This window comes from Microcaecilia unicolor, chromosome 2 (genome assembly GCF_901765095.1).
Source record: "Microcaecilia unicolor chromosome 2, aMicUni1.1, whole genome shotgun sequence".
NCBI lineage: Eukaryota > Metazoa > Chordata > Amphibia > Gymnophiona > Siphonopidae > Microcaecilia > Microcaecilia unicolor.
In genome coordinates, this window is record NC_044032.1 from 489,268,413 (window position 1) to 489,295,211 (window position 26,799).

The 26,799-nt window shown below is 47.9% G+C and overlaps 1 protein-coding gene across 2 annotated transcripts in view; it reads left to right on the forward strand.

Annotated features, from left to right (window-relative positions):
• CFAP99 (cilia and flagella associated protein 99) overlaps window positions 1-13,779 on the forward strand; it is a 325,784-nt gene extending 312,005 nt beyond the window's left edge. Inside the window, exon 16 of one of the 2 annotated variants that reach the window (XM_030191113.1) lies at window positions 13,373-13,779. In XM_030191113.1, the coding sequence (XP_030046973.1) occupies window positions 13,373-13,537 (165 nt within the window). In that variant the 3' untranslated portion in view covers window positions 13,538-13,779. The remainder of the gene's footprint in view (window positions 1-13,372) is intronic. The other variant, XM_030191114.1, reaches the window with a different exon arrangement.
• The last annotated feature ends 13,020 nt before the right edge of the window (window positions 13,780-26,799 follow it).

Consider the following 26,799-nt stretch of genomic DNA (forward strand, 5'->3'; position numbering starts at 1 on the left):
GGTCCCGCTCCCTCCCTCCCAGTTCCAGGGTTGTCGTTCCTCCCTCCCTCCCTTCCAGTTCCAGCACCCCTGCTTTGAGTGGGAAAGCGCGGGGTACAAATGTAATAAATAAATAGAAGTCATCTTCACTTACCAAGTCGGGGTTACGGCGGCCGACAGCAGCGGTAAAAGGCATGCAGGCTTGGCCCTTCTCTCTCTCTGAGCTCTGGCCCCACCCTCATTTCCTGTTTCCACAAGGGCGGGACCAGAGCTGAGAGAGAGAGAAGGGCCGAGCTTGCACGCCTTTTACTGCTGCTGCCAGCCGCCATAAACCCAACTTGGTAAGTGAAGATTACTTTTAAAATTTGGAGGGAGAGGGCCTGGAACTAGAAGGGAGGGAGGGAGGAAGGGAGGGACGACGACACCCTCATGCATGTGACGTCACGTTCCATTGCCTGGTAACTCTGCAGCGTTCACTTCCAGTGATTGGTCACTGCTGTTTGTGACGAATACGGAAGTACGTGACGTCAATTCAGGAGATGGATACAGCCTTACAGAGCGCACGATTGCTTCAAGGCTTCACTTTTACGGAGTCAGCTTCAGAACGTTGGAGGTGCTTTTTATTATATAGGATATGCATCCCTAACTAGAAAGGTTTTAAGACCAGATTTAACCTTTATGAAAGATTCTTCTAAGCGTAGGGCATAAGGGAGAGTGCTCCTGAGAGTGGGGCCTGTTACACTAAAAATTATGGCACGAATAAACCCATAGCAAATGGTGTGAAATGAGGGATTACTGAGATTTGTCCTAGAGCGGGATTAGGATAAAGTAATCAAGAGAGATATGAGAGAATACCAAAATGATATGTTTAGGTACTAAGGAGAGGATTTTGAAAGTAATTCTATGAAAAATTGGTAACTAGTATTCCTCTTTTAGTAGGGGGGGAGACATGGAGGGGCATAATCGAACGGCGCCGGCCATCTCTGGGGCCGGCTCCGTAAATGGGCGGAGCCAACCGTATTTTTGAAAAAGATGGCCGGCCATCTTTTTTTTCGATAATACGGTTGGGGCCAGCCAAATCTCGACCTAAATGCTGAGATGCTGGATTTAGAGATGTGCACCATCGATTTTCATCGATAATGGAAACCGATGGCGCCCATCTCAAAAACAAACAAATCCAAGGCATTTGGTCATGGGATGGGCCAGGATTCGTAGTGCACTGGTCCCCCTCACATGCCAGGGCATCAACCAGGCACCCTAGGGGGCACTACAATGGACTTTGCAAATTGGTCTCAGGTGCATAGCTCCCTTACCTTGGGTGCTGAGCCCCCCAAAACCCACTCCCCACAACTGTACACCACTACCGTAGACCTAAGGGGTGAAGGGGGCACCTACATGTGGGTACAGTGGGTTTTGAAGGGCTCCCATTTTCCACAACAAGTGTAACAGGTAGGGGGGGTGGGCCTGGGTCCGCCTGCCTGAAGTCCACTGCACCCACTAAAACTGCTCCAGGGACCTGTATTCTGCTGTGATAGACCTGAGTATGACATTTGAGGCTGGCAAAAAAAGTTTTTAAAGTTGTTTTTTTGAGGGTGGGAGGGGGTTAGTGACCACTGGGGGAGTCAGAGAAGGTGATCCCCGATTCCCTCCAGTGGTCATCTGGTCAGTTTGGGCACTTTTTTGGGACTTGGACCTGAAAAAAAGGGACCAAATAAAGTGGACCAAATTCTCGCCAGGGACGCCCTTCTTTTTTCCATTATCGGCCGAGGGCGCCCATCTCTTAAGCACGCCCCTGTCCCACCTTCTCTACCCTTCCGACACGCCCCCAGGAACTTTGGCCGTCCCTGCGACGGAAAGCAGTTGAAGCCAGCCAAAATCGGCTTTCGATTATACCGATTTGGCCAGCCTTAGGAGAAGGCTGGCCATCTCCCGATTTCTGTCAGAAGATGGCCGCCCTTCTCCTTCGAAAATAAGCTGGATGGTCAAATTTTTTAGATCCTGTTGTAAGTTTTACTGCCGAATTTTGAACAATTTGTAGTGATGAATGTCTTGGGTTCAAGATCTATAGAGTAGTGAATTGCCAATAGTTTAAGCAGGTTATGACAAATGAGTGGGTCATTATACAATGGGCAGATTTGTCAAAAAGATGTCATACTGAATAGATTTGTTTAAGTCTGAAGGAGGCTTTTATTATATTGGAGATATGTGGCTGAAAACTCACAAGGATGACGCGTAAGACTTTTATAGACAAAGTGAAAGGGGTTTTCCTGCTAGAAGAACTGGAGCTATTAGTGGGGCAATCCCTGTATCTAATGATAATTCTTTGTGATTTAGTATCATTTAGTTTAAGCTTATGAATCTTGAGCCAATCAATAATCCTGGACAAGTTCTGATTAAGAGATGTGTTTTCAACTGGGTCTTTGTTTTGTATGCCAGGATTTGGATCTGGTGTCACCTCAGTTACAGTAAAAACACAATAAAAATTCTCATCAAAATAATGAGAAGGGGCCATCAGATATGGGGATATGCCAAATCTCATTAGCTAATTCCAACAATACTTCATGTTGTCAGTCATCAGCCCCTCAAAAGGTGGTACTTGAGTCTCCAATGAATCGCTTCAAAAAATGTATGTATATATGTAAAAATAGGAGCTATAAAACATCAAATTGTGCTTTCAAAATACTGTCCCTCTCTTTTGTAACATTCCCCAATAACAAAACGCTGTTGCTCACAATGTCATTGCTACAATGTTCACCTGTCCATTATGGGAACACACTGAATTCAATATAAATAGTGAAGTTACTTGACCACTAAAAAAAAAAACCTTCAGTCCATATAAATTAGGTGGACTTATCTGTTAGAAAGATGGGTTTTGTGTTCCACTGCATCAGGGACTTACATTTGGGTCAGCTGCTATGGTTGGTGATAAAGCACAACCCACTTTCTAATAAAGGTGTTAGTAGGATGGACAGATTAACTGTTAAGAGAACTATAGCTATGTAATGCAAGGTTCCATGTTAGGAGTCACTGACCAGGAAAGAGATCAAGGCGTTATCGTTGATGATACGTTGAAACCCTCTGCTCAGTGTGCGGTAGCAGCTAAGAAAGCAAATAGAATGTTAGGTATTATTAGGAAAGGAATGGAAAACAAAAATGAGGACATTATAATACCTTTGTATCACTCCATGATGCGACCACAACTTAAATATTGTATGCCATTCTGGTCACTGCATCTCAAAAAAAATATAGTGGAATTAGAAAAGATACAGAGAAGGGTGACAAAAATGATAAAGGGGATGGGACGACTTCCCTATGAGGAAAGGCTAAAGCTGCTAGGGCTCTTCAGCTTGGAGAAAAGACAGCTGAGGGGAGATATGATAGAGGTCTATAAAATAATGAGTGGAGTGGAATGGGTAGATGTGAATCGCATGTTTTCTCTTTCCAAAAATACTAGAACTAGGAGGCACGCAATGAAGCTACAAAGTAGTAAATTTAAAACGAATCAGAAAAAAATTTTCTTCACTCAACGTGTAATTAAATTCTGGAATTCATTGCCAGAGAATGTGGTAAAGGCAGTTAGCTTAGCAGAGTTTTAAAAACGTTTGGACGGCTTCCTAAAGGAAAAGTCCCTAGACCATTATTAAATTGGACTTGGGGAAATCCACTATTTCTGGGATAAGCAGTATAAAATGTTTTGTACTTTTTGGGGATCGTGCCAGGTATTTGTAACCTGGATTGGCCACTGTTGGAAACGGGATGCTGGGCTTGATGGACCTTCAGTCTGCCCCAGTATGGCAGTTGTAACCAGGTACCTTTCTTGTGCAGCCAAGGATAGAACAATCTCCTCCAGCCACAGGCTCCCGGTACAATGAAGAAATAGATGTCCACCAGTAACTTCAATCTTAAGTACTTTTATTCCATGCAGGTTTCTAATACACAGTTCCAACAGCAGCATTCACCTTCAACCTTAAGCACATATAAGCCACCTGAAAGTGTGTGGCCAACAGTCCCCTTTAAGCAGCAGGCTATCAGCAGGATTCAATACAGGCTTACAGTCAGCTCCAGTCTGGGCTCTTTATCCAGTGCACAATAAACAGTAGTTCAATTCCCAAGACAAACAGTTCTTTCAGTTCATCACAGTTCAGTCATCAAGCAGCAGTTTCTACCTTCTATCCTCTTTACCTTCAGGAGATTTCAATACTTTAGGGACTCCCTCTACCCAAGGGTTTTCCTCTGCATCAGCTTCACAGTGAATTCAATACTTTTGGGACTTCCTCTCACCCAAGGAATTTCAGCCTGCTTCAGTACTTTAGGGACCTCCCTGCCCAAGGGTTTTCAGCCTGCAACTGCCAGTACTTTGGGGACCTCCCTGCCCAAGGGTTTTCAGCCTGCAACTGCTTCTCTCCTTCTGCTTCTCTCTCCTGAACTGAACTGCTGAGACTCCTTCCCACCTGCCTAATCAATCCCTGGCTTCAGCTACCACAACCAATCATTCTCCTTCCATTAGCTTCCCCACACTCATACCAGCTGAATTAAGCATTAGACTAATGAGACCAATGATGAGCTCCTGCACACAGGTTTCCTAACTCTTTCCGCCTAGTGGCAGCCACTCTACACAACCTGTCAGCTTACACCCATATCTTCCCCGATTGCAGCTAGGAGTCCAGTCCGGGTTCTTCATCTCACCCTCTGGCTGCTTGCCTGCAATGCCTTCTGGGACTTGTATTTCAGACCGAAACTGCCTTAACCCAACTATCCTGGATGTGACTTTATCACACAGTACTTATGTACTAATATCACTCACAAATATGTCAAAAAGAGTCAGCCCAAGGGACTGCTGTGGCATGCCACTGATAACATCCTTTCCATATCATCAAGCTGATCAATCCATAGACTGGTGGGTTGTGTCCATCTACCAGCAGGTGGAGATAGAGAGCAAACTTTTGCCTCCCTATATGTGGTCATGTGCTGCCGGAAACTCCTCAGTATGTTCTCTATCTCAGCAGGTGGTGGTCACACACAGCAGCAGCTCTGGCTAGGCCTCCAAGCCTAATTTTTAGGTTTTGTTGAGTGCATGGGGTTGAGGGCTCTTTTGAGCAAGTGCAAACCTGGTGGTGCCAGGTCCCTCCTTTTCTCCCCCCTCCCGCTGGCTCCGTTAAAAAAAAAAAAAAAAAATTTTAAACGTCCTTAAAGGCATTTATTTCGACGTTTATTTAAACGTTCATTGCAGCTACTCACTGGGACACCAGTTCGTTACAGCTCGGAGCGGACAGCAGGTAATTTTTACCTTTTTATAGCGGGCAGGGGGTTCCCCGATTCTTCTCCTCGTGGCATATGGCGTTGGAGGGCGAGGGCGCAAAGGGTCGCTCCCCGGATCGCTTGAGCGCTTCTAGAGGGGATGCGGGGGTCTTACAGCCTGATTCGCCCTTGTTGGGTGACAGTTTCGTGACCGATGAATGTCCCGGTCCTTCCTCCGGCGTGGCGGTTTTTCCCGCCATAAACGCCCATCCCCCGCTCCTCGCCTCCGCCATCTTGGCCGGCCACGCGGCTCGGACGGCTTCTTCGTGGGCCGCCCTTGAGGTTGGAGACATTAATGCCATGAACGCCCTTAATTTGGGCGACGGCACAAAAGCGGCTAAAGTTAAGCGCCGTTCTTCCCGCGCGGCTCCTTCGCAGAGTGTCGCGCCGGACGCCATTTTGGATGCGCAGCATGTCTCTCCCCCGCTCTTACGAGCGCCGGTTGAGGGTGCGTCTAGGGCTGTTGCCCAGGCTGCGGAAGTGCACAGTCTGGGGGGTTTCTCCCCCGAGTTTGTTTTGCTGCTGCATCAGGCTTTCCTCATGCAAAACGCTGCCCCTGCTCCCTCGTCTGGTAAAGAGGTTGAGGTTCCCAGAGGTAAACGCCCTCGGGTTGATTCCCAGGCCTTGGAGGAATTTGTCTCCTCCGATGTAGATGAGGGCAGCGTGTCTGAGATCTCCCAACGGTCCTTTGCGGATTCCTTGGAGGAGACGGATCCCCGCTCGGATGGAGCGGATGACCCCTCTGCAGCGCGGCTTTTTAGCCCAGGGGATTTGCCCAACCTGTTGTTACAGGCCATGGACACTTTGAAGATTTCCTCTCCGGAGGACGTCTCTCCCTCAGCCCCTGTTGGCTCTGCCATTATGCTGGGGACGAAGCGCCCGCCTAGAACCTTCCACGTGCTTGATGCCATGCACACCCTAATTTCGGCTCAATGGGATGTCCCAGAAGCGAGCCTTAAAGTGGCTAGGGCTATGTCCCGCCTCTATCCTTTGCCTGTGAGTGAACGTGAGGCCTATCTGTGGCCTACGTGGATTCTTTAATCACTGCGGTGACTAAGAAAACGGCGTTGCCGGTGGAAGGTGGCACGGCCCTAAAGGACGCCCAAGACAGAAGATTGGAGGCGGCCTTAAGGTCGTCCTTTGAGGCGGCTGCTTTAAGTTTGCAGGCCTCAGTTTGCGGCTCCTATGTGGCCAGGGCGTGCCTGACTATGGTGCAGCGGGCTTCCCCCTCGGATCATTCCTTGAGGGCTGATTGGCCGGCCCTGGAATCGGGCTTAGCCTATTTGGCAGACTTGCTGTATGATGTCTTGAGGGCCTCAGCGAAAGGCATGACTCAGACAGTCTCTGCGCGGCGGTGGCTTTGGCTGAAACATTGGTCTGCTGACCACGCCTCTAAATCCCGCCTGGCTAGGTTGCCTTTTAAAGGCAAGCTGCTCTTTGGGGTCGAGCTGGACAAAATCGTGACCGATCTCGGCACGTCTAAGGGCAAGAAATTACCAGAGGTCAGGGCTCGGGCTAGTTCTCGTCCCGGTACCTCCAGAGGACGGTTGCAGGAAGCCCGTCGGTACCGCCCGGGCAAGTCGGGTTCCTCTGCCCCCTCTTCCTTCAAGAGGAATTTCTCCCCCAAGCAGCATTCCTTTCGCAGAGACCGCCGTCCCGGAGGTGCTCCCTCCGGTCCTCCCCCAGGGTCTCGTACCCAATGACGGGGTCTTGGTCCTCGCCCCAGTGCAGATTGGAGGACGGCTGTCCTCGTTTCTGGGCGAGTGGACCACAATAACTTCAGACGCGTGGGTGCTGGAAGTCATCAGAGACGGCTACAAACTAGAGTTCTGCCGACCCTTAAAAGACGGGTTTGTACTCTCTCCCTGCAAGTCTCCGGTCAAAGCTGTGGCAGTGCAGCAGACCTTGGACAATCTGATCCGCCTGGGCGCGGTCGTTCCGGTGCCAGAAAGTCAGCTTGGCAAGGGACGTTACTCCATTTACTTTGTGGTACCAAAGAAAGGAGGTTCTGTCCGGCCTATCCTCGACCTCAAAGGGGTCAATCGGGCCTTGAAAGTGCGGCACTTTCGCATGGAGACTCTCCGCTCTGTTATAGCGGCAGTGAAGGCAGGAGAGTTCCTGGCATCCTTGGACATCAAGGAAGCGTACCTGCATATTCCCATCTGGCCTCCTCATCAACGCTTTCTGCGTTTTGCAGTCTTGGGACGACACTTCCAGTTCAGAGCCCTCCCTTTCGGGTTGGCTACTGCTCCGCGGACCTTTTCCAAAGTAATGGTGGTCATCGCGGCCTTCCTACGAAAGGAAGGGGTACAAGTCCATCCTTATCTGGACGACTGGTTGATCCGAGCCCCCTCTTATGCAGAGTGTGGCAAAGCTGTGGACCGGGTAGTTGCTCTTTTGAGCTCCCTGGGATGGATCTTCAACTGGGAGAAGAGCCAGCTGCGCCCGACTCAGTCCCTGGAGTACCTGGGAGTTCGATTCGACACCCAAGTGGGCAGAGTTTTCCTGCCAGACAATCGGATTGTCAAACTTCAGGCTCAGGTGGACCAGTTCCTAGTAGCCTCTCCCCTTCGGGCTTGGGACTATGTGCAGCTGTTGGGCTCTATGACGGCCACGATGGAAGTTGTGCCCTGGGCCAGGGCTCATATGAGACCACTTCAACACTCTTTGCTGCAGCGCTGGACTCCGATGTCGGAGGATTATGCTGTGCGCCTTCCCTTGGACCCAGCAGTGCGCAAGGCGCTGAGCTGGTGGATGCAGACAGACAAGTTGTCTGCGGGAATGCCTCTGGTGACCCCAGAGTGGATTGTCGTCACGACGGACGCCTCGTTGTCGGGCTGGGGAGCCCACTGCTTGGGAAGGACAGCGCAGGGGCTCTGGTCTCCTGCAGAGGCAAAGTGGTCTATCAACCTCCTGGAACTCAGAGCCATTCGGTTGGCGCTTTTGGAGTTCATCCCGGTACTGATGTTGAAGCCTGTACGGGTCCTGTCGGACAATGCCACGGCTGTGGCCTATGTCAACCGCCAGGGAGGTACCAAGAGCGCCCCTCTAGCCAAGGAGGCTATGAATCTTTGCCAGTGGGCGGAAGCGAACCTGGAGCAGCTTTCAGCGGCCCACATTGCCGGAGTCATGAATGTCAAGGCGGACTTTCTCAGTCGCCATACCTTGGAGCCCGGAGAGTGGCAGCTATCTGCTCAGGCGTTCTTGGACATCACGAAGCGCTGGGGCCAGCCGAGCCTAGATCTGATGGCGTCATCGGCCAATGGCCAAGTGCCGCGCTTTTTCAGCAGAGGACGGGACCCTCGATCCCTGGGAGTAGATGCTCTTCTCCAACAGTGGCCGACACAAGAGCTTCTCTATGTGTTCCCGCCCTGGCCCATGTTGGGCAGGGTGCTAGACCGGGTGGCAAAGCATCCCGGCAGGGTAATCCTGGTGAGTCCGGATTGGCCCAGGCGTCCCTGGTATGCGGACTTGATCAGGCTCTCAGTCGACGATCCTCTGCGGCTGCCAGTGGAGCAGGGCCTGTTACATCAGGGTCCCGTGGTGATGGAGGATCCCTCCCCCTTTGGTCTTACGGCCTGGCTATTGAGCGGCAGCGTCTGAGGAAGAAGGGCTTCTCAGACAAGGTCATCGCCACTATGCTGAGAGCGAGGAAGCGCTCTACTTCTACTGCTTACGCTAGGGTTTGGCGTATCTTTGCAGCGTGGTGTGAAGTAGGCTCACTTTCTCCCTTCACTGCTCCAATTTCTTCAGTGTTGGCGTTCCTGCAAGAAGGTCTGGAGAAAGGCCTGTCGCTCAGTTCCCTTAAAGTCCAGGTAGCGGCTCTGGCTTGCTTCAGGGGCCGCCTGAAGGGTGCTTCCCTGGCTTCGCAGCCAGATGTGGTGCGCTTTCTCAAGGGAGTTAATCACCTGCGCCCTCCTCTGCACTCAGTGGTGCCTGCGTGGAATCTCAACCTGGTGCTAAGAGCATTGCAGAAGCCGCCTTTTGAACCCTTGTCGAGGGCATCTCTGAAAGACCTGACGTTGAAAGCAGTCTTTTTGGTGGCTATCACTTCAGCCAGAAGAGTTTCCGAGCTCCAGGCGCTCTCATGTCGAGAGCCTTTTCTGCAGTTCACTGAGGCAGGAGTGACTATTCGCACAGTGCCTTCCTTCCTGCCCAAGATTGTTTCTCGCTTCCATGTGAATCAGCAGCTCTGTCTCCCTTCCTTTCGTAGGGAGGACTACCCAGAGGAGTACTCTGCTCTTAAATTTCTGGATGTGAGACGAGTCATCATCAGATACTTGGAAGTGACCAATGATTTCCGGAAATCAGATCATCTGTTTGTCCTGTTTGCAGGTCCTCGTAAGGGTCTGCAGGCTGCTAAGCCTACAGTGGCAAGATGGGTCAAGGAAGCCATTGCAGCGGCTTATGTGGCCGCGGGGAAGGTGCCGCCTATCCAGCTGAAGGCTCACTCCACGAGAGCTCAGGCGGCCTCGATGGCAGAGGCCGGATCCGTCTCCTTGGAAGAGATATGCAAGGCGGCAACTTGGGCTTCGGCTCATACATTCTCCAAGCATTACCGTTTGACTGTGGCTGCACGGGCGGAGGCCCGGTTTGGAGCTTCAGTGTTGAGGTCAGGGATTTCAATGTCCCGCCCTGGGTGAGTACTGCTTCGGTACATCCCACCAGTCTATGGATTGATCAGCTTGATGATATGGAAGGTAAAATTATGTATAATCATACCTGATAATTTTCTTTCCATTAATCATAGCTGATCAATCCATAGCCCCTCCCAGATATCTGTACTGTTTTTATTCTGGTTGCATTTCAGGTTCAAGTTTAGTCTTCAGTTACTTCAGAAAGACTTCGTGTTCAGTTTTTTCACTTGGATTCTTCAAGAGTTAAGACGAGTTTGTGTTACAGTGAGCTGCTGCATTCCTCTCCCCTCCATTTTACGGGGCTGGATTGAGACTTAAAATTCTGCCGGCACTCCCTCCCGCTTCGTGCGGCTGTAGGGCAGCTTTGTACCCCTCCCGCTTCGGCGGTGTTAGGGTCAGTCAGCTCCTCCCGCGGTTGCGGTTGCAGGATAAGCCAGATCCCCCCGCATCGGCGGGTGTGGTGTCCCTCCCCCGCTCCGCGGGGATGAGCTGGACGGATTCCCCTCCCCCACTTGTGTGGGGATGAGCTGGGTTAATTCCCCTCCCCCGTTTCGGCGGTGGTGAGCTGGGCAGAGTGTCCCTTCGTGGGTGTAATTCTCTAAGTGCTGAGTCCTGCGGATGGAGCTTTGATATCGACATACTGAGGAGTTTCCGGCAGCACATGACCACATATAGGGAGGCAAAAGTTTGCTCTCTATCTCCACCTGCTGGTAGATGGACACAACCCACCAGTCTATGGATTGATCAGCTATGATTAATGGAAAGAAAATTATCAGGTATGATTATACATAATTTTACCTTTCCTCAGAGTGAACTCCATTTACCACCACCACCTTCTGTCTCCTTCCACTTTACCAGTTTCTAACCTAGTCAGTCACGTTAGGGCTCATACCGAAGGCACTCAGTTTATGTATCAGTCGCCTATATGGAACTGTGCAGTGACTCATACAAGGTAATTTTACCTATTGAAGTGCTTGAACATTTTATTGAAGACAGCATCTCCTTAACTTTTGAAAGAACGTTTACAGTTAAAGGGAGTTTCTGAACCAGCGAACACTGATAGTAGTACTGTGAGCAGATGAAATTGTAAAATTACCTTGTATGAGTTATTGCATTGAAGCAATAGTAGTCCCATAGAGTGCAGGTTATGATTTGATTGTGAACATGAATGAAGAATGTGAAGTACGTTAATGTGGGGTGAAAGAGTTATGAAGACTGAATGATTTTAAGGCATGTATTGCATTTATACTATTGTTAAATAAAGATAAATATTTGAGATATACAAAATATAATCTTCTGAAGAACCATTGATATTTTTTATACAAGAAAAACTCCGGAGTTAGTAATAGTGTCCTCTAATTAAGGAACTATCATTAAATTTTAACTGCCAGACCCTCAACCATTTTTCTAACTTTTGGAGATCCCTTCTGTTCGTTTTTACTCCCTCCAGGGTATCCACTCTATTGACTATCTTTGTGTCATCCGCAAAAAGGCAAACCTTTCCTTCCAATCCTTCAGCAATATCTCTCACAAATATATTAAAAAGAATAGGCCCCAACACTGACCCCGGAGGAACTCCACTGCTCACCTTCCTTTCCTCCAAGCGGATTCCATTTACCACCACCCTCTGCCACCTGTCGGTCAACCAGTTTCTTATCTAGTTCACCACTTTCGGTCCTAAGTTCAGCCCTTTCAGCTTATTCACAAGTCTTCTGTAGGGGACCATATCAAAGGCTTTGCTGAAATCCAAGTAGATTACATCTAGGGCATATCCTTCATCCAGTTCTTTGGTCACCCGGTCGGAGAAGTCAATGAGATTCGATTGGCAGGATTTTCCTTTGGTAAAGCCATGTTGCCTCGGATCCCGTAACCCGTTGGCTTCTAGAAAGTTAACTATCCTTTATTTCAGCCGCGACTTTATTATTTTTCCTACCACTGAAGTGAGACTTACCGGTCTGTGGTTTCCCACTTCTTCCCTGTCTCTACTTTTATGAAGAGGGACCACATCCACTCATCTCAAATCTTGCAGAACCTCTCCCGTCTCTAAAGATCTAGTAAATGAATCTTTAAGAGGTCCCAGTACATAGGGTACATAGTACCCACATATACCAACTGTTGACTCACCCAAAAAATTGGTTCTGGCCATGCAACTGGTGTGCGGGAGTACCAGGTTCCATAACAACTTAATATCAGTTGCTCCCAGTTTAGGATGATACTATACTGTGATGATACTATACAACAAAAGAGGATGGATTTAAATCAGGGTCTCAAACTCTGGTCCTTGAGGCCTGCAAACCAGTTGAAATTTTAGGATATCCCTAATCAATATTAAACTACAGACAGCAGGCATGACTTTTCCCTCCTGTCTATTGTATCATGCTGAAGAATCTTGTGAAGCTATAAAGATTAATTCCATGTTTTTGGACCCTTTATTCCCTGCTCCTTTGTTCTACTGTATCTTGTGGTCCACCCAGAATTTTATTGCTACTGTAAACTGCTTAGATGCTTTTGAATGATTCACAGTGTATCAGATATGAACTATCAATCTCACCTTGAGTATTACGTTCAATTCTGGTCACCGTATCTCAAGAAAGATATAGCGGAATTAGAAAAGGTTCAAGGAAGAGCAACCAAAATGATAAAGGGGATGGAACTCCTCCCGTATGAGGAAAGGCTAAAGAGGTCAGGGCTCTTCAGCTTGGTTGGGGGGGGTGGGGGAATAAGATTAAGGTCTATAAAATCCTGAGTGGTGTAGAATGGGTAAAAGTGAATCAATTTTTCACTCTTTCAAAAAGTACAAAGACCAGGGGACACTCAATGAAATTACATGGAAATACTTTTAAAACAAATAGAAGGAAATATTTTTTCATTCAAAGAATAGTTAAGCTCTGGAACTTGCTGTCGGAGGATGTGGTAATAGCGGTCAGTGTATCTAAGTTTAAAAAAGGTTTTGACAACTTCCTGGAGGAAAAGTCAGTAGTCTTTATTGAGGTGGACATGGGGGAAGCCGCTGCTTGCCGTGGGATTGGTAGCATGGAATGTTGCTACTAATTGGGTTTCTGCCAGGTATTGTGACCTGGATTGGCCACTGTTGGAGGCAGGATGCTGGGCTGGATGGACCATTGGTCTGACCCTGTATGGCTATTCTTATGTTCTTAGTCTCTCATACATATTCATTATGAAGATCCCGAAGACCAAATGATTTGAAGCCTTCAAGGACTTTCATTTAAGACTCCTCCTCTAAGAGAAGGGAACAAATCCTGGTTATTGGGACTAAAGACATATGGAACCCACTTCCCCCAATCCTGTGATATAATGACAGTGAGAAGACACACACCCCAACTATAACCAAACTGTTCTTTAATTGTTGGCAAAGAATGGATAACACAGATAAATGTATGTTCTGATTTAAAAAAGTTCTGGTTTAATGTTCTCTTTTTCTTTTTTTCTTTTTAAAGAAGGCTCAAGAGAGGCAGTGGAAAGAGTTGGAAGACAGTCGAGATCGTCAGGTCCAGCTTGTCCATCATGGCATAGTACCAGAAATGACAGCTCAGAAAATGGCTACATATCAAGCAGAGAGAAATGAAGTTTTTTCCTCCCCCTCTTATGTACTGCAGGCCTAACCAAGAAAAACGTTATTCATCTTTACAGGCTCACACTGTATATCTTTATGTTGTGTTATTTTTTTCAAGAGCTGATTGGCCCTATAATTAGACACTGCTGAGATAACATCTGTCAATAAACTAAGTTTAATACTACAATTTTGTAATAATTTTGTAAACTAGTAGTGTGGAATGTAGCACTGATATGTTGCATTGCATCGCTGTACTGTGCCCCATGAAAATTTTCTCTAGCAGGTTTTATAAAATAAAAGGTAAAAATGTATACAATTTGTAACAAATAATTGCCAATTTACTTTCATGGAGACTGTTGCAAAATGTTCAGAGCCTAATAATACTGTCCTCCACCTGTTGATCAGTGAGTGCTTTGAAATCCCAGACTTTGTAGAGCCAGTTTAAAAGAAGGGTGTCTTAAGGTTACAAGATAGGATCATTATTTATATTATGTGGTTATGGCTCGTGCCTTTTTCTATTGTAGCTCAAGGTGAGTTACATTCAGGTCCAGTAGTCATTAACAGAATTCCACTATAAAAATCATCATCTGAAATCATGGTTGACTGATGAAGGGGTGGCTCTTTCATAAGGCAAAGGTGCTTGCCTAAAGTGGAAAATTTGGGGGGACAGCAGCAAGTGCACCCAAAATACTCCAGTGGCAATTGTCCCACATGCTCTCTGTCAAAAGTAGGTGGCATTGGGCAGTCTCCCTTACAAGCGGCTCATACATCCCCTCCCCGTGCCTTTTCTTTGCAAAACCATTTTTTTAACTTCTGCCATGGCAGCAGTGCTACTACATTATGCCAAATCAGCTGCAGCTGTGGAAATAAAAGAAACAACAAACATAGACTGTTCAGCACCTTTACGCCTCCAAGGCCTTGGCAATCCTGCCCCCTCTCATGCAATAAGGATGCATAACAGGGACAGAACTGCTGAAGCCTTTGAGGCATGCAGGTGCTGAAAGACTCTGCACATTGTTTCTTTCATTTCAGCCACTGTAGCAGGTTCTGAGCATTGCAACAGGAGGGGGAAAGGTTTTGAAAGAAAAATTGTGGGGGTTGATATTCAGCCAGCGATGCTCAGCATTTTGCTGACTGCCACCTGCGTTATGCCTGGAAATTCAATGCCAGACCATGTCTGGGCTCCAGCATTGAATTTCTGGGTTTACAGAACTGGCTACACCATAGCCTGTTAAGTGTGATATTCAGCACAATTGGCTATGGGGCACCACAAAAAAAGATAGGACTGACTTTTATGTGGCCGTATTTATTCAGTGACCTTGGCCGGTTAAGTACTGACTCACACCCCCAAAATAGCTGGTTTTGTGTTGGGCATTAACAGGTCATTTTCAGCAGCCCTAAAATGCCACTGAAAACAACTGGTTAGTCCCAAAAAGAAATTAACTGGTTAGGAGCCGTTTCTGGGTGGTTAAATCACTTTGAATATCGACCCCCCCCCCCCCCCCCCCCCCCCCCCCGGTTTCAGAAAGGGGAACAGGAAGGGCGAGGTAAGAGACAAGGATATGGTAAACAGAGGAGGGGGGCAGGATGATGGAGGAAAATGCTGGATAGAGGGAAATGCAGGAAAGATGCTGCTTATGGGGGGGGGGGTGAGTAAGAGGAGATGCTGGACATGGGGCTGAGGTATTAGATGACAGAGAAGATGCTGAAAAGGGAGAGCATACAGAGTTGGAGGGGAGATGCTGGACAGAGTGGAGGAGAGAAAAGTAGGTGGATGGGAGATTCCAGACAGAGAGGAGGAAAGAGGTGGGGGGAGAGATGCCATTATCGAAGGAGAAATAAGGGAGGTGGAGGGGAGAGTATGAACACAGAAGAGGGGGAAAAGGAAGGTGTAGGAGAGATGCTAAACTAGAGGGGCTTAGGGAGTCGGGTATATGCTGGACACAGAAGGGAGAACAAAGGGAGAAGTAGGGAAGATGCTGGACATAGGAGAGGCAGACACAGGGAGGTGTTGGGGTGATGGACATGGAAGGGATAGGGAGTGAGAAAAAGGGAGGATAGGTTGGACCTAGAGGGATAAGAAGGAGATGGGGAAACACTGGACACATAGAAGATAAGTGACAGCACTAAGCTGTCACAGGTCAGAAAGGGAGCATAAATGCCTAGCAACTAAATTAACAAAATTTTTGCTGGCTTTCTTGTAAATGGCTATACTGCACATATCAAATCAAGGCTGAAAACTTGTGCGCAAAATGTTTTTAAAGCACATATGAGCCAGCAAAAAATAGAAAATATTGATAAAGGGGTAATACTGAATACCAGGGGAGAGGGGAGATGCTGCTCATAGGCAGAATAGGGAGGGAAGGAGAGGGAATATGTTAGACTTGGCCGGGAGATATGGGAAGAGAAATAGAAGATTCTGAATAAGAGTGAAGGGACAGAAGAGAGAAATGTGAGATGCTATACAGGGGAAAGGAGGGAATGCTGGACAGAAGAGAGTGCAAGAGGGAAAATACTAGATTAGAGGAGAAAGAGAGGAAGTGGAAATGAAAGGGAAGGGAGACATGTACATGGAGGAAAGATAAAGCAGGGAAGTTATGAAAGACTGGAGACTAAGAGGCTAGGGAAGGAGAGAGACACAGGGAATGGGAGGCCTGATGTGAGGGGTTGTAAAGTTTTATATAGATGGAAGGAGAGTTAAGACAGAGAAAAGCAAAAACCAGAAACTGGGCCCAAATAAATTCCCAGAAAAAAAATAATGTTATTTTCAATTTAGCGATTGGCATGTTAATTTTTGGAATTTGTATCTGCTATTTTTATACTTAGCATGGTATATAGGGGGAAATACATTGCTGTTTCAACAATTTCTGTGGTGTTGCACTATGTGCAGAGTCTGCTTTTCATTTTATGTATTATATATTTATTTTAAAAATGTATACCCCGCCTAAATACTAAGCAGTTTAGTTCAAAACATTTATAATAATTTTAATCTATATGTTTCCATTGTTTTTTGTGATAATTAAGGGCTTCTTTTACAAAGCCATGCTTGCGATTCCCATGCGACAAAAGAGAGGAAGCCCATAGGAATTGAATGGGCTTCCTTTCATTTACTGTGCAGGAATTGCTAGAGCAGCTTTGTAAAAGAAGCCCTTAATATGTACTTGGTGAGGGTCTCAGGTGGAGACTTTAGTCTCTCCTCCGGTGGTGAGGTGTCTGATGGGATACCTATCATTAATCTATTACATTTCTCTGAAGGGGTGAACAGACATGTGGATAAAGGTGAGCTTGTGTATCTGGATTTTCAGAAGGCGTTTGACAAAGTACCTCATGAAAGACTCCAGAGGAAATTGGAAAGTCATAGGATAGGAGGTAGTGAGGGGCAAAATGGAAAGATCGTCCAAGTACGAATTAGGGCGTTCTTACGATAACGTCCAAAAATAGACCTGTATAATGGAAAAATAGTGTGGGCGTTTTTCGATAATCGATTATCCCTGTAAGAAAACAATCAAATGACGAGCGCAGAAGCGTGACTAAATTGGGCGCCCTAAGATGGTCGATTATTGCAGGTGCAAATGACCAAATCACGTGGTGTGTAAAATAATGTACAAAGGTGTATCGCAAGTACAGTACATGTTGTTCAGGCCATCCGGGTACGGAAATATATGAGGAACGCATATATGTGTCAACTACAGACATATCATGCTGCTCCACCCATACTTTCATCATATGTGCCCATCTGAATGTCCGGATCTGCATGCACTGTACACCTACTGAACATGCAGTAAATGCATATTGTGTATATGTGAAAAGGGTCGGGTGGGGTGCGTCATACTCATCTATATAAGGCACGTTTCACACTCCTGCAGGCATGTGCACGTCAAAGACGTCTATGCTTACGAGGGCGTCCACGTGCTGATAGGGGCCATATATGGAATGGTCATCCATATATGGAGCTGTGCATGAAACGACGTCCCTCACGCAAGGTCGTCTATATAAGGCACTTCTTTTCCAACACGTGGAAAAATGGCACAAAGGCGAGAGCCCAATTTTGGCGAGGAGGAGAGTTTGCTCCTCGTCAGGCTGTGCGTAAGGCACCGCCACACCCTCTTCATACAGCACCACCACCTGCCCCCCAGGCTGCAGGCCATGCGAGCCTGGTCCCGCATCCGGGAACGATTAGAAAGGTAAGGTTATGGCCCAACCCCCCTCCCCTCCTGTACCTACACATATAACAGCTCCGTCATCAATGTTACCACCAGTAACTGGAGTGTCCATGCAAGGATCATGAGTAATATAGGAACATGCACAATCACTAATAATTTGTATGTTATTTAAACGACCACCATTCCCACATCCCTACAAGAATGTATTTCGTTAGGTTAGTATCGTGACTATGCTATTAGTGTTATGTGAAAATTTCGTTAGTTATGTGAAGGCCACATTTTCCAACCCCTCTTTGCAGCCAGTGGGTTACAACGCCTCCGAATAGTGGAAGCATGAGACCAATGAAACCTATACCATACTTTATAACATGGTCATGATAACACATATAAAGTAGTTTAACAAGCATACATTATAATGTATACAAACGGTACTGTCTGGCCTCATGCCCACCTCTCTGGCATCATCTGCATAGGAACCAACTCGGTGGCTGCTGTGGGTGCTTCACCACCCCACCCCCAATATCAAATATGTATGGAGGGAGGGGTCATCTCCACTGGGGGTTCCACCCCCCAAAATGGTAAAAAGGTGGCTCCTATGATTCACTACCAATGGAGGTGCCCCCCCCCCCCAACACTGTAGACCCTCTCTCTCTGGTATGTGAATAGCAAATGAATGTGTGCAGAGGACAAAAAGGACCAACACCCCTGACCCCTGCTCTACAAACTTATATCTTACAGACGCTTTGGAGTCCACCGGGACCTCGAGTCCCTAAGGAGGCGGTTCCGCCGGGTAAGGCGGGAGAGGCCCGACCTCATCCGGGCGGTGCGAAGGCACCTCAGGGCTCGCCGTAAGTATTCAAAAACAGGACACCTGTACACATTACTACATACATTTCATGAATAAAGCAAATGTGTTGTACAATATCACTTCCCATGTGCCTAATAGCCACCTAGTAATACCATATCTGTCCCAGATCAAGGATGCAGGTTGCAGGGGTTCTCCCATGAGCGTGCTTGCAACGACCGACCATCCCCCCGAGATGAATGAGATGATATGCCACACTTTACTATTCCCCTTATTGTGGTGGCTGATTACTGTGTCCTGGTACAGGTGCCTGAGGCTCTACTTTTACTGCATGTTATGGCCTAAATCACATAAAAGAATTGTGCTCAACACCCTTCCCACTGCCCCCCCCCCCCCCAATAACTCCTACAACAACTGCCCATCAACCCCTCGTTGCATCTCACAATGCAAACATGCTGGTCAGCAATGAATTTGGTATGCCCACATGTCCTGCGTGGTGTGTGTCAGAGGAGGGTCCAGGGTTCTGTTTCATGTCATCTGATGCAGCTCATTCCCCGTGGGCATAGGCTACGCCTTACCACACCCTGCCCCATCCCCTGCCTCACGCCACCCAGCTACTGCACTATGCAAGCCATGGTGTATGCACTGATCTCAATCACACTCCTTTTACATACACAGGGCTCCACCAGCAGGAAGTTGAGCGGCAGGATGAGGAGGGCCACCACCTCCAGGAGGAGGAGGAGGAGGAGGAGCAGGAGGAGGAGCAGGAGGAGCAGGAGGAGGGGCACATGGAGGAGGAGGAGGAGCAGCAGCCAGGCCAGGAGGCGGGCCACCAGGGAGAAGAGGAGGAGGAGGACTCGGAGGAGGGAGTCCTCATCATAGACATTCCTGAGGACCCCTCCCCACCTGCAGCTCCTTATGAGGGCTCTCCCTCCCCACCTGCAGCGCCATCGCCTGGCCCACCTCCATCCCCTGGGCCAGCTTCTGTGTCCCCTGGCCCACCTCAATCCCCTGGGCCATCTTCTGTGTCCCCTGGCCCACCTCCAGCCTTTGGCCCGGCTACGGTAGTGCGCCTCCTGCAGCAGCTGGTAGATGGCCAGCACCAACTTATAGTTGGCCAGCAGCAACTTCTAGTTGGCCAGCAACAGCTGCTGCAGGAGGTGACAGCCCTAAGGCAGGGCAATGAGCAGCTCCAGGGCCCACTAAGGGTACTGCTGGGGCTGCTCATTGCCCTGCTACAGAGGGCCTTACTAAGAGGGCGTGGCCGCCCTTAATTTAAATAGGGGGGGCCTGTTGGGGTTGTGTGTGTGGGGGGAGGGAAATGTTGGGGTTGTGTGTGTGGGGGGAGGGAGGGAATTGTTGGGGTTGTGTGTGTGGGGGGAGGGAAATGTTGGGGGTTCTGTGGGGGGTGGGGGAGGGAATTGTTGGGGTGTGTGGGGAGTTGTGGGGGGGGAGGAGGGCATTGTTGGGGTTATTTTGTAGGGGTGGGGGTGGGGGGGGGGAAATAAATGTTTGTTATAATATAACTATCAGGGTGTGTGTGTGTGTGTGTGTGTGTTTGTCTCCCTTGTGCATTACATATCACCAAATGGTGCTGTTGAGTTGAGAGGAAGGAGGCAGCAATATGCATAGCATTAAATGTGCTGTGTGAATGAGAAGGTGATGTATGTCTGAGAATGTTGGCCAGACAGAACGCCACCTGTTCATTCCAACCTGCATGGCTATATATGTGCAGGGGGGTTGGGCCGGGGAGGCTGGCTGGATATTTGTGTTCATGAATAAAAATGGCCAGCCAGCATCTCTCTCTCCCTTCCTCCCTCCCCTCCACCATACTGACCCACAATACAGACCCATCAATAACCCATCAATAAGAGATGAATATTGTACCACGTGTGATCTGCCAGGTACACACTTCCACATAACTCCAGGTACCACATACACAGTGTTTGCTGTCTGATGGACACATATCCTTACCCACAAGCCACATTGGTGGGGTGGGGGGGGCCCAAGAAGGACCTACAAACAGCTGGCTCATATTTTCACATTGAATACATCAGCTATGGTATATAATGCTGAGGAGCAAAAGGGAAACAATGGGAAACCCAATAGATGGATGGTTACTTCATCACAGTTGCAATGTAATACTTGTGTTAGGGAAGGGCACAAATAAAAATGGTGCTCATTATTTGCAGGTGTGATCACACTTTCTCCAGTAGTTGATCAAGGTGTGTTACATTCAAGTATTCTGGGTTTGTGTCAAACTTTGTCCCTGAAGTGACTTGCCTTAGGTGGGATTTGAACCAGCAACCTTATGATTATAAGGCTGGTGCTCTAACCACTAGGCCACAGCAGCCACCAGGCTTTAGCCACCACCAGTTACTTTGGGTTGGTACCTGTACACACACCCCTCTCCCTCACCACCACGTCATAGGCCTCAGTGGCACTACCTGTAGCCACCTCGATCATTTTGTCCAGGCTACCGATTAAAAACAATGTAATGTGCATGTTCCCTACCCTACTACCTATGGAGCAATTTAGGAAGGTGTTCCATAATGTGCTATACACATCCATTGCATTAATCATTCTCCCCTCCCCCGCCTATGGACCTTGAGAATGGGTGGCCACTTCATAAATGGGGACTGGGGTACACCACATAAACAAGGAAGATGGAACCTACCGGGAACCAATACAGCACCTCCAACAGCTGGCCCACACCACTGAGGACCTGCCAACCCCACAGTACAGTGCACAGGAACCTGGTGAAAACAGAGCTACCTAACATCTGACTCCAGACTACATACATACAGTGAATGCACACTCCTTGACTATGAGCACAAAGAGAAGAGGTGGCAGACAAATGAGAGCTTACCATGAACGTCTGTTTCAAGACTGTGTAGTGCGCCTTTTATCTTCTGGAACATTAGCTGCACATCTCCCTGATTGAAATGACCGTTACCGAGGGGTGCATGATTTGGGGTGAGTGTAGCAAATTCGTGGCCCCCACACACTGCCTGCTACAACCAGGCAGAGAGAATGGGAGAAAGGAAGGGAGCATCAGGCGATGTGGAAGAGAGGAAACGGAAGGCGTGGTGGCTGAGGGCCAACAATAATTCCCCCCCCCCCCCCCTAAATACACAGGTGTACCCAAGCATGCTAAGTGAGGGTAAAACCCTGTAAATGATTATGTTTCAACGGTTTTTATTGATGACAAGTCAAAAAGTACAATTCCACCTTAACATGGCGGCATCAATGCAGTTTTACAGAACTCAGCGAAGTAACATTTCAAGAATACAGCATTGCGTACAGTCATCAAATTTTTATATATAACTTTTATCCCCTCCCCCTTTTTACTGTACTCTATATTTAACTTTTAATATTTCAACAATTATTATTGATGAGATCACATGGTAGACAATTCTGTATCCATCAGCATAAATCTAATAACAAATAATTCCGTCATATATTAATGAACCTAAAACTTCTATCATCCAATTCCCCCCCAAACTTCCCCCCCTTCCTTTCCTTCTTAAGTATTCATGAATGTGGTCCTGTACTATTACCAGACAATTGCATGACCAATAAACTTTTTATATTAATCTCCAATAATTATGTCTCTTGTTTTACTCTGTGTATTATTGATTTGTTTATATATAAACGGTTTTTATTGATGGACATACTCCAGTTCAAGCATATGAAATGTTTACATTTTATATCTTTTCCAATATTTCTATATTAACAACATAACTTACAACATGCCTATCCCATCATTTTTTTTAAACATTTGCTGCCTCCCCCCTCCCCCCCTTCCAAGAAATGAGAAGCAACAACCTCTGAGTTTGAGCTTCATGATTCCTACTAACATTCTCGTCAAACCATGCCCAGTCCTTAATTGCTTACACGTGGGCTTCTGGCTTCATTATATCGACCCCAGCCTGTTAAGTACAGCACTTCTGGCTTTGTGAGATATATTTTGTAAATAATGATTCCAAACGTTAAGAAATTTCTTTCTTCTCCTCAAGTTGTCATATGCTTCTCTTGCCTCCCACAACATTAGCTCATGTAGCTTATTCCTCCATAACCATACAGATGGTGGTTCTTCCTGCATCCAATGTCTCAATATACATTTTTTGCCCACTGCAAATGCTTTACATAAAAATACCTCCAAATTTTTATCCGATATCCCATATGCATTAGTTTTGTTCAAAAGTACTCCTCTCCAAGAGGGGTGTAACCTTTGTCCCAATAGTTGTTCTAAGTACTCCTGTATCGCTCTCCAGAATGTTTTTATTTTATCACACCACCAAAATGCATGCAAAAATGTGTTCTTCTCTCTGTGGCATTTAAGGCATTGAGAATCAGAGCTCCATCCCGCCCTTACAGCCTGAGATTGTGTTATATAGCCTCGGTGAATAACCCTGAATTGACTCTCTTGTAATTCTGCCCCCCCCCCATCTGCCCAGGTATGCTTCCAATTAGTTTTGCAAAATTTATTCCCTTCAGCTCATATCCCAAGTCTTTGCTCCATTTGTCTTTGAGCTTCTCATATGTTCTGGGGGGTCCAAGTGGGACCAGGGCTTTATGTAGGCTCGATATTGATACCTGTCCATGTGCCTGTAAATGATTATTACGAACAACCGGCAAGGTCTCAGTGCAGGAAATGGCAGGTAAAATGGCAATGAAGAAAGGGAAGGCAGGTGGAGACGCCCATACTTTACTACTCATAATCGAAACCATGTGTTCCTAATCGCTATCTGAGCTGGGCACGCTTAGGAATTACAGTGGTGGAAATAAGTATTTGATCCCTTGCTGATTTTGTAAGTTTGCCCACTGACAAAGACATGAGCAGCCCATAATTGAAGGATAGGTTATTGGTAACAGTGAGAGATAGCACATCACAAATTAAATCCGGAAAATCACATTGTGGAAAGTATATGAATTTATTTGCATTCTGCAGAGGGAAATAAGTATTTAATCCCTCTGGCAAACAAGACCTAATACTTGGTGGCAAAACCCTTGTTGGCAAGCACAGCGGTCAGACGTCTTCTGTAGTTGATGATGAAGTTTGCACACATGTCAGGAGGAATTTTGGTCCACTCCTCTTTGCAGATCATCTCTAAATCATTAAGAGTTCTGGGCTGTCGCTTGGCAACTCGCAGCTTCAGCTCCCTCCATAAGTTTTCAATGGGATTAAGGTCTGGTGACTGGCTAGGCCACTCCATGACCCTAATGTGCTTCTTCCTGAGCCACTCCTTTGTTGCCTTGGCTGTATGTTTTGGGTCATTGTCGTGCTGGAAGACCCAGCCACGACCCATTTTTAAGGCCCTGGCGGAGGGAAGGAGGTTGTCACTCAGAATTGTACGGTACATGGCCCCATCCATTCTCCCATTGATGCGGTGAAGTAGTCCTATGCCCTTAGCAGAGAAACACCCCCAAAACATAACATTTCCACCTCCATGCTTGACAGTGGGGACGGTGTTCTTTGGGTCATAGGCAGCATTTCTCTTCCTCCAAACACGGCGAGTTGAGTTCATGCCAAAGAGCTCAATTTTTGTCTCATCTGACCACAGCACCTTCTCCCAATCACTCTCGGCATCATCCAGGTGTTCACTGGCAAACTTCAGACGGGCCGTCACATGTGCCTTCCGGAGCAGGGGGACCTTGCGGGCACTACAGGATTGCAATCCGTTATGTCGTAATGTGTTACCAATGGTTTTCGTGGTGACAGTGGTCCCAGCTGCCTTGAGATCATTGACAAGTTCCCCCCTTGTAGTTGTAGGCTGATTTCTAACCTTCCTCATGATCAAGGATACCCCACGAGGTGAGATTTTGCGTGGAGCCCCAGATCTTTGTCGATTGACAGTCATTTTGTACTTCTTCCATTTTCTTACTATGGCACCAACAGTTGTCTCCTTCTCGCCCAGCGTCTTACTGATGGTTTTGTAGCCCATTCCAGCCTTGTGCAGGTGTATGATCTTGTCCCTGACATCCTTAGACAGCTCCTTGCTCTTGGCCATTTTGTAGAGGTTAGAGTCTGACTGATTCACTGAGTCTGTGGACAGGTGTCTTTCATACAGGTGACCATTGCCGACAGCTGTCTGTCATGCAGGTAACGAGTTGATTTGGAGCATCTACCTGGTCTGTAGGGGCCAGATCTCTTACTGGTTGGTGGGGGATCAAATACTTATTTCCCTCTGCAGAATGCAAATAAATTCATATACTTTCCACAATGTGATTTTCCGGATTTAATTTGTGATGTGCTATCTCTCACTGTTACCAATAACCTACCCTTCAATTATGGGCTGCTCATGTCTTTGTCAGTGGGCAAACTTACAAAATCAGCAAGGGATCAAATACTTATTTCCACCACTGTATGTGTATAATGGAAAAAGAAACGCCCATATCAGAATCGCCTATTCCCCCGTCTCAATGGGCGTTCTTGGCGCCCATATAAACGCCCACTCCGTATTTTCGAAAATCCCATTGGTACAATGCCACCACGCATGCCACCGACCCGGAAGGGCAATTTTCTCGAGGCAGAGGTGGAGCTCCTGGTGCAAGAAATTGTACAGCGGCACCGGAGTCTGTTTGCTCCCACAGGGCAGAGGCTGGCAGCAACAGTAAAGCAGCGGGAATGGGAGGCAGTACGGGACAGCCTGAATGCTGTCTTCCATGCTGGGAGAGACGTGGAGGACTGCAAGAGGAAGTGGCGGAAGCTGAGGAGGGATGTTCGGAGGAAGGCGGGGGCCAATCCCCCAGGCAATGACACTGCCAACCTTACACCCATGGAGCTGATGGTGTACTCCCTCCTACCCCAGGAGGGCATCCACGGGATTGGCTCCATGGACACCTCGGGCCAGGCTGAGGACTCAGGTAGGTGTTTCATTATGCAGTTGGGGTATCTGTTGTGCTGCAGTACACTTGTGTTATAGAAGTTGGGGTCAGGGGGAGGGAGGTGAGGAGTGGGGGGCAGGAGGAGGGAGGGAGATAGGTGGGGGGGGGGAGTATCTCTGGCTGTCTTTATGTATAGTAACAGGCCACCTTTATGATGCTGTTTTGACCTGGTAACCCCTACTCACTAGCTCTCTACCCTTACTCCCTATCCCTACCATTGTCATTGGGTTTCCTCTTACTTGTCCTGTGTGCCCATATTTATAGAATTAATTGTAAGCTCTATTTGAGTAGTGGTAGTGGTCATGTGTGTTATAGGAGCAAGCAGACAGGGTGGGTGCTGTGTGTGTGTGTGAGCACCCCCAATATTGAGGAAAGATCATGTAACTGTGCAGGGAGGAGTGTTGGTCACTGGGCTTAGCACCCCCAATACTACTTTCCAGTTGGCTCCTATGGGTGTGTGTAGGTTACTACTGTGGCAGAACTCTGGGGGCCGTCCTTCCCTACTACTCCCTCCTATTTTCCCATTACCAAACTGTGCCTAGTTCCTCCTGTGACCTCTGTGCTCTACTGAGTGTGGGCCACATGCATTCAACTGAAGGAGCCTGTAATGGGGGTCATAAAGCAGTTCTATGCAGTTTAGCAAGTCAGTAGTAACACAACACATGCTGCAATGTTGTTCAATTTAACAATTATACAACTAACAGCTTGTGCACAACGTTGTGAGTGGTGTCCTTCTCTTGGCTGCTCATCCACCACCTCTACCCAGCTGCCTGCGGGCCTCTCTCTTTCGTACCCGTGTCAATTCCATTCCTCCTCACCATCTCATCTCTTTGCTGGGTCATCAGGTTGGGGGACATACCAATGTATATGAATGCTGAAAGACAAAAGTGGGTTATTTGCACTAACACTATTCCTCACTCTTGTGCTATACAGGTGAAGACTCAGAGGAGGCTGGCCCTAGTGGCCTGCAAGGCCAACGCCCTACACCATCCGTCCAGCCTCAACCTCCACAGCCTGCAGCACCAGCAGTCCAGCCTCCACCACCTGCACCAGCTGTGCATCCTCCGCATCCACCACCACCTGCACCAGCTGTCCAGCCTCTACCACCTGCACCAGCTGTGCATCCTCCGCGTCCACCACCACCTGCACCAGCTGTCCAGCCTCTACCACCACCAGCTGTCCAGCCTCTGCCACCACCACCACCACCTGCACCAGCTGTCCAGCCTCTGCCACCACCTGCACCAGCTGTCCAGCCTCTGCCACCACCACCACCACCTGCACCAGCAGAGGCCGCACCTCCAGCACCGGAGGACTTTGTTGAGGAGGAGGAGGGCCCAGCTCCCCGCCAGAGGCCATCCGGCCAAAGGAGGCAACTCCTGCGGCTGGCCACGGAGCTACTCCGCCACAACGTGCGCTTGGAGGAGTACCGCCAGCAGAAACTGGAGCTGCAGC